Genomic DNA, 8,223 nt, shown 5'->3' with positions numbered 1-8,223 from the left:
GAAACATAGCAAACAATCTTATAAGAAATGGTGGATCACTACACTGCGGAGAGGGCACAGAGGGTGATACTGTGTAGAGAGATATCAAGGACTCGACTCGGAATCGAAAAGGGATTTAGGAAAGTCGGACTCTGAATGTGAAGAAATTTTGGAACTATTTTAGCCAATTTGTTTTGCTTATAATTTCCTTTTTTTATGTGTGCATGAGTGACTTTTGACTAAAAGCTGATATCTACATAAATCCAAAAGACTTCTTTCAATATGTACAAAAACTGGGAAGAAAGAATTTGGGGGGCTGTTTTCCTCCTCTGACTTTTAAAAATTATTTTTAACATAACATAAAACCTACCATCCTAACCATCTGTAAGTGCACAGTTCAGTGGTGTCAGGCACATTCACAGCGCTGTTCAACCATCATCTCACCATCCATCTCCAAGAAAGCGTGTTTGTCACATTCAGTTATTAGTACATCACGCAGTTGACGGCACCTTGTTCCTCATAAGACACTGTGTCATGGTCACTGTAAACAAAATGCAACCTTCCCCCGGGGGAGCTCCTCGCCAGCCAGGAACCACAGCTGGAACCCTCCGGCTTCTCAGGAACACCTTCCACCCCGGCTCAAAGGTAAAGCACAGAGGACTGCCCTGGTGGTGCAGTGGTTAAGAATCCACCAGCCAGGGCTTCCCTTGTGGTGCAGTGGTTGAGAGTCCGCCTGCTGATGCAGGGGACACGGGTTCGTGCCCCGGTCCGGGAAGATCCCACATGCCGCGGAGCGGCTGGGCCCGTGAGCCATGGCCGCTGAGCTTGCGCGTCCGGAGCCTGTGCTCTGCAACGGGAGAGGCCACAGCAGTGAGAGGCCCGCATACCACAAAAAAAAAAAAAAAGAATCCACCGGCCAATGCAGGAGACACGGGTCCGAGCCCTGGTCCGGGAAGATCCCACATGCTGCGGAGCAACTAAGTCCGTGCGCCACAACTACTGAGCCTGCGCTCTAGAGCCCGCGAGCCACAACTACAGAGCCCGCGTGCCACAACTACTGAAACCCGCGCGCCTGGAGCCCGTGCTCCGCAACAAGAGAAGCCACCACAATGAGAAGCCTGCGCACCGCAACGAAGAGTAGCCCCCGTTCGCCGCAACTAGACAAAGCCTGCGTGCAGCAACGAAGACCCGACGCAGCCATAAATAAATAAATAAATAAATAAGGGAAAGCACAGCCCAAGCAGGGGCCCAGTCATGGTTGGTGCCCTCCCCTCCTTCCACACTGGGGTCCAGACCAGAACGTGGGCAGGTCACAGTCTCTCTGGACTTCATGCTGTCTTCTGTAAAGTGGGATCCATAGGCTAGATGACCTCTAAGATCCTGCTGGGTTCTAAATGTATGACCATGTGACTGAATGACCAACATACACATACACAAATTTGGGCTGGGGGTTAATGGGCTACAGAGAGAAGTCATGACACTGCTTTTGGGTATATCGGGAGGTAAGAGATTTTACACTGGACCAGGTTAGGGGAGATCCTGCCCAGAATCAAGGGTCAGTGGGCCACTTTCTCTCTCAAGATCATGAACACTTTGACCAAAGAGGAAAGACAAGAAAGGCTGTGTGGCCCATCCAAGGGCACACAGCAACACAAGGGGCTCCACTCTTCAGTCTCCAGTCACTCTCAGATTTCCATTCCTGGGACTGTGACTTGTCCAGGGACCTGCTGGACAGGAGATAGAGCAGGGCCCAGAGCCAGTCCTCTTAGTCACACTCTGAGCTTGACCCTGCCTTTGGGTCCCAGGAGAGGGAGCAGGGCTGGCGGGATTAGAGAAGTGCGATGGAATGGGGCAGGGGGGACTCCCAGACCTAAATGTCTCTAGACCTTGGGCCAGAGTGGCATTGATGGCAGGAGGTGGCATTGGCCAGATGCTGAGCTGAGTAGGCTCTGAGGCTGGAGGGTTGCTTATTGCAGCCTCCCTGAGCCTGCACAGCTCACTGCCCCACAGAAAATGTCCTCCCCCTGTGGCCTGGGTGGCTCTGAGCTCCAGGGTGTGCCTACAGCCTGTCACAGCTTCTGGGACCCTGACATGTGAGTTTGGGGAGTCGTGGTCTCCACCTCAGAGTATTAATAATGTTATTAATAACAGATGATACCGATTGATAGCTTGCTGTGGGCCAGGTGCAGATCTGAGCACTTTCTATGCATGAATTCATTTACTCCAAACCCTAAGCCCATGTACGTTTATTATCCCTTTTAAATCACAGAGATGGACCGCGGAATGGAAGCCCACAGCTTGCTCAGTCGACCCCAGGTTGACTCCATCACCCAAGGCCAGGGTCCCAATGCCTCTGACATCACCCCCAGCCTCCAGGCTATGGGAACTACTCTTTGGCTGGGGTTTCAGGGAGCGAGTGAAGCTTAATGACTTATGGGTGACTGACTGCAAGAAAGCAAGCACAGAAGATACACAAAACATTTATGCCTTGGAAGGTTCACATCACATCAACCAGTTATTTTCCACTCCCTGCAAGAAAGAATAATTGGAGGTCAGACAGCAGGAAGAACTTCCCAATCACCAGAAGGGGTAGCGTTGACACCCTGTCTCATGGTCAGTTTTGTAAGGTGTTGCCCCTGCCTTGGCCAACAGTTTGAATCAGAGAGAGGGGTTTGGCGGTGCAATCCCCTAGAGAATTCCGCTAAGACGGGGGCGGTGGGGGCAGGGGAGGCCCTGGGGCAGCAGCCATGGGGTAACCAAGGGAACAAACATGGAAAACTAGGGGACGTCAGTCCTTATCTGGAGCTCATTAATGGGGAACATTATTCAGCTGTGAAGTCCAAGATGGGGTGATAGGCATGCTGCAGGCAGGGGTGGAGAGGGGGGGGCAGGAGGCAGCCATCGGGGAGAAGAGGTATTGGCCCAAAGTCCACCTCCATCTCACGTGTCCAAAACCAGGCTGGAAAAACCCTATAAATGCCCATGACCAGCCTCCCCAGAGACCCTGAGAGAGAAAGACGGAGAGAGAGAGAGAGAGAGAGCCGCAAGCTTCCTGTCCCTGAGACCACTGGGCTAGCCCACAGAAGTCTTCACAGCATGTGGGAACTCCGGTCCATAGCCTTCTCCAGGGCGGTGTTTGCAGAGTTCCTGGCCACACTCATCTTCGTCTTCTTTGGCCTCGGCTCAGCCCTCAACTGGCCACAGGCCTTGCCCTCTGTACTGCAGATTGCCATGGCCTTTGGCCTGGCTATCGGTACCCTGGTGCAGGCTCTGGGTCACGTCAGCGGGGCCCACATCAACCCTGCCGTGACCGTGGCCTGCCTGGTGGGCTGCCACATCTCCTTTCTCCGAGCTGCCTTCTACGTGGCTGCCCAGCTGCTGGGGGCCGTGGCCGGGGCCGCCCTGCTCTCTGAGATCACACCACCAGACATCCGGGGGGACCTGGCAATCAATGCTGTGAGTAGCCAGAACTTTGTCCTTTCCACAGGGGCAGATCCGGGGGAGTCTCTTATAAAGGATGAGAGGGGAGGGACCAGATCTGGGTGAGGGTCCGGGTGGGGAGACAGAGAGAGAGAGAGACAGAAAGAGAGGGAGGGTGGCTGTATGGGGGAGGGGCAGAAATTCGAGAGCCAGGAACACAGCTGCCATAGGAGAGTCAGGGTAGAGGGAACAGTCATGTCAGAGCAGAGGCTGGAATACACACGGGTCTCCTGTACTTTCTGTCCTGAGCCTCCTGGAGGAAGAGCAGCATCAAGGTTTCTGTTGACTTGGTACCTGCATTACAGGGAGGGCTGCGCTAGGACCCGGCAGAGGACAGGGTCCCAGAGCAGACATGCTTTACGAGCTGGGAGGAACCTCAGAGGGCTAGTGCCCAGCATCTTCTCGAGGGAAGAAGACCCAACATTTCTTCAGCATCTACTGTGTGCAGGCCTCACAGCAGGGGCTCCTCATGCGCCACAGGTTGATACCTCACACCAGCCTGAGAGGCAGGGGTGAGAAGATCCATTTCTTAAGGTCATGGAAGCTGAGGCTCAAAAAGGGGAAGTACCAGAGCCAGGCTTCAAACCCAGGCTTGACTGCAAAACCCAGGATCTTTCCACCCCACCAACGTCCCCTCCCTGAGCCGCCACTGAAGCCTTGTTTTGCAAACAAGGAAACTGAGGCTCAGAGAAGGGAAGCGACAGTCTAAAAGTCCTACAGTTTGTCAATACCAGAATAAGCACCAGAACCCAGGACAAAGCTAAAGGGGCAAGGTCTCTCCAGACCTCGGAGAAGGTCCCCAGAGCCCACGAGCTAACTGCTGATTCCATGAACAGTGGCTAATCAGGAGCCTTGGGCCCTTTGGGAGCTGAGGGTGACGCCGCAGCCCCTTCCCCCTCCCCACCCTCCCCCTCCCCCGGGTCTGTGAAAGGCCTGGGCATCTGAGGGCATGGGTGGGAAGGGACAGTCTGTGTTCCCTCAACACAGCTTTTGCTCCATCCCCCATCCCAAGCCTCAGTCTCCTGCATTTCTTGGCCTTCTCTCTCCCTGGGCCACTGGGTAAGAGCTCTGATGTCTCTGAAGAGTCCTGCACAGTCTCTGTGGCCATCCCCTCCTCGGCACAGGTGGCCTTCCTCATGCAAGGGGCAGGGGTATCCCAACTGGAGAACTCGTCTCTTCTTCAAAATGGAAAATATCATTAGGCTGGGGGCTCAAGGTGGAGAAAAGGCGAGAGTAGCCATGGCGGTGAACAGGCTGAGAAACCTGACCATTTCCATTGAGAATGAAATTAGTTCAGTCTGCAGCAAGATGAGGTATAGTTAGACTGAGAGAGGAACTTCCAGAGAGCATGGCCAAGAAAGTCTCAAGAATGTGTGGTTGGGGAACCTCCCCTAATAGCAGGGCAATGGGAGTGCTAAGGGGCCATGAGGACATGGCCTCCTGCTCTCCCATCATCTCACAGTTGACTAGGGCCCTCAGAAGGGAAGGGTCTGAGGAGGCCCCCCCAAGTTACTGCTCAGCACTTACCATCTTGAGGGACTAGGGAGAACCTTCCTGGCTGGAATGGGGCAGCAGCGGGATTGACTTGTCCTGAGGCTAGTGAGAGCTAGTTGACCCCCATGGGTGTCCCAAGTGTCCTGTGAGGTCACTGGAAAAGCCAGTCTGTCCACCAAGAAGTTACCATTGATGCACATCTGCTTCGTGCTAGGCCAGATTTCATCTCGTTCTAGGTACAACACTGTAAGGTGAATTCTGTGATTCTGTAAACTGAGGTTCAGCATTTAATTGGCTCAAATCACAGAACCAGTGTCAGTACCTGGAAGTGGACCCAGAGCTGTCTGACACCAAACCCACATCCACAGTGTCTCCCTCCCTTAGATCCACTGTTTACCAGTGGGAATGGAGCTGGGGTTCTGCCCTTGTCATTTCTGATTCCCAGACAGTCCTCCAGGATCCATTCTATGATCCCAGTTTTACAGAAAGACAAACTGAGGCTGAAATAAGTAGGGCCCCACAGCAAGTCAAAAGCGCCAAAGTGTCTGCCTTCAAAGCTCTTCACTGCTGCCCACTATAGGCTCTGACATTGGAAGACCTGGAGGGGAGGGGGGAATGGGGGGTGGTTGAAGTTAGACTCTAGAGAGACCCAAGGGTGCCAGCTTGAGGGCTAGGACCCAGGGCTGGGGTTCAGGGCCTGGAGAAGGATCGTGGGAGCTCAAAACTATCACAGCTCCACCCAGTGCAGTGCCCAGAGAGGGCAGGATGTAGGGCATAAGATGACAAAACCCAGAAAGAAATCCAGCACTGGGTGGATGAAATCACCTCTTTGCTCAGCCCCAAGTTCTCTTGTTACCCAACGCAAGGTGTGCTGGGACCATGGGCACCCCACATGGGGTGAGGAGGCACCAAAGTACAGGGCTCCAGCACCCCAACCTCAACCTCTGGAGGATGTGCGGGGAGCCAGTCCACAGGGCAAAATTGAGGCCTGAAATGCAGTATGGAACAGGCAAGGTCAAAGGGGAACAGGCAAAGGTTAGAGGAAAGAGTTGCACAATGCAGTCACAGAGGGAAGGGGCATACTAACGCCATCCCCAGAGCCAAGTCCCTAGATCCTGTTCCTGGGAGCCCCTTGACCACAGGAGGAAAGACCGCAGGCCTCTCGTTACACCAGTATCTTATGGCTTAAATAGAGAGGAAGGTCTTCCTATTACCTGGCCTAAAGCTTCCTGCTGCAATGAAAACCTCTTCCCTCTTTGTTCTCCAGGAAGCAGAAATGATGGATCTCAGTATCCTTTTCCTTTCACACTGCAGGCGCACAACCCCAGCTCCCAAATCTAATGGGCTATGGAGTCAGGTTCCCTACCTCTGGCCTGGGGACCGCAAGCAGTTGTAGGGTCCATCCCCTTGCCTTTGTGCCATGGCCCAGGAAGAAGCCATCAGTAGTCTGGACTAAGGTGGCTGGGGAGCCCTGATGTTCTGGATTGCTGCCCGGAAGCCTATCTGGAGCTGTGACTGCAGGTGGGCAGGAAGAGGGCACCAGTGTGGGGAGCATGCTCAGTGTGTCCCCCCCACCCCCTCTCTGTCCCCAGCTCAGCAACAACTCGACAGCTGGCCAGGCCGTTACTGTGGAGCTTTTCCTGACCCTGCAGCTGGTGCTCTGCATCTTCGCCTCCACGGATGAGCGCCGTGGAGACAACCTGGGTACCCCCGCCCTCTCCATTGGTTTCTCTGTGGTCCTGGGCCATCTCCTCGGGGTAGGTCATGGCCACTGGTTCCAGCCTCCCTGGAGGGACAGACACACAGACCTACTGCAAGGAAACAGACACACAGACCACTCTAGAGACGGACACACAGAACGCCCAAAAGTGAGAGCCACAAAGACCCCAGAGGGACAGATACACAGAACTCCCAAGAGGGAAAGACACATGGACACACCCCAGAGGGTTTGACTCCCATATACCACAAAGGGACAGATATCACTCCAGCTTCAAATGAATAGCGAACCCTGTAAATATAACATGAACTCCATTGTCCATCGCATGGATTCCCTTTAGGCTGAGGTCAAGGACGGCGAGAGGCACAGAGACTCCCCCCCGCCCCTTCCTCACCTCCGTCCCCTCCCTGACCCCTGCCTCCCATTGCAGATCCATTACACTCGCTGCTCCATGAATCCTGCCCGCTCTCTGGCTCCAGCTGTGGTCACTGGCAAGTTTGACAACCACTGGGTAATGGCTGAAACCTCCCTGCCTTCCCCTCCCCCAGAAACCCATCTGGCTGGAAGAGCTTGGGGTGGGATCAGCAAACCCTCCACAGTCCTCCTCTTGGGGCCCCCGTGGAGTCTTGGGTCCACCCTTCAGGTCTGACGCCAAAGACTGTTTCCACATCTGTAAATGAGGATAAGAGCAGTGGTTGCTTTGGCTTTTTGTAAAGATTAAGCGAGGTAACTGGTATAAAACAGATGACGCAGTGCCTTAGAACTCGATAAATGGCAATATTTATACTACGTAACACATTTCTATTATTTAGCACTTATCTAGTACTTAGTATGTGCCAGGACTTCTTCTAAGTGCTTTGCAAATATTGACTCATTTAGTTTTGCACAAGAACTCCAGAAATTACGTCTTATTATAGTGAGGAAACAGGCACAGAGAGGGTAAGTAACTTGACCAAGTTCACCCGGGCAGTCGGCTCCAATTCGCACCATTAGCCCCCATTACCAAGTCTTCCCAATTGCTCACTAGTCGTTGATAACTACATGCATACGCGTTTGATTACCTTCACCGCGTGAGCCTCCCTTTCAACGGGAAGGGGGAGAGGAGCACTCCCGCGAGCCGCCCTCTCGCTCGCCCCCAGGTCTTCTGGGTCGGACCCTTGGTCGGCGCCATCCTGGCCTCCCTCCTCTACAACTACATCCTGTTCCCGCCCGCCAAGAGCCTGTCGGAGCGCCTGGCCGTGCTGAAGGGGCTGGAGCCCGACACTGACTGGGAGGAACGCGAGGTGCGGCGGCGGCAGTCGGTGGAGCTGCACTCGCCGCAGAGCCTGCCTCGGGGCAGCAAGGCCTGAGCGCCTGGGCCGGGCTCGAGGGAGCTCGGGGGAGCGCCCGCCACCCCCGCCGGAGTCCCTCTCCCCAGGTGCAAAGCCGGCCCCCAGTGCAGAGTAGCTGCTTCCAGGACGTGCCGAGGCCAGGGCGGGGATAGCGGTGAGCGTGGCAGATCCCTTGCCTTGAGGCGGCGGGCAGCGAGTAGTCGAGTAGTCGACCCCGTGGCG

The 8,223-nt window shown here is 54.6% G+C and overlaps 1 protein-coding gene across 1 annotated transcript; it reads left to right on the top strand.

The window, feature by feature from the left end:
* Window positions 1-3,075: 3,075 nt before the first annotated feature.
* Window positions 3,076-8,019, top strand: AQP2 (aquaporin 2; the record flags this gene model as incomplete). The annotated part of the gene is made up of 4 exons (XM_079937311.1): window positions 3,076-3,435; window positions 6,546-6,710; window positions 7,101-7,181; window positions 7,810-8,019. 4 exons carry the CDS (start codon window positions 3,076-3,078, stop codon window positions 8,017-8,019), a joined length of 816 nt encoding a protein of 271 aa, XP_079793437.1.
* Window positions 8,020-8,223: the final 204 nt, after the last annotated feature.

This window comes from Stenella coeruleoalba (genome assembly GCF_951394435.1).
Source record: "Stenella coeruleoalba genome assembly, chromosome: 11".
Taxonomy (NCBI): Eukaryota; Metazoa; Chordata; class Mammalia; order Artiodactyla; family Delphinidae; genus Stenella; species Stenella coeruleoalba.
This window is presented reverse-complemented; position numbering and strand designations above follow the sequence as displayed.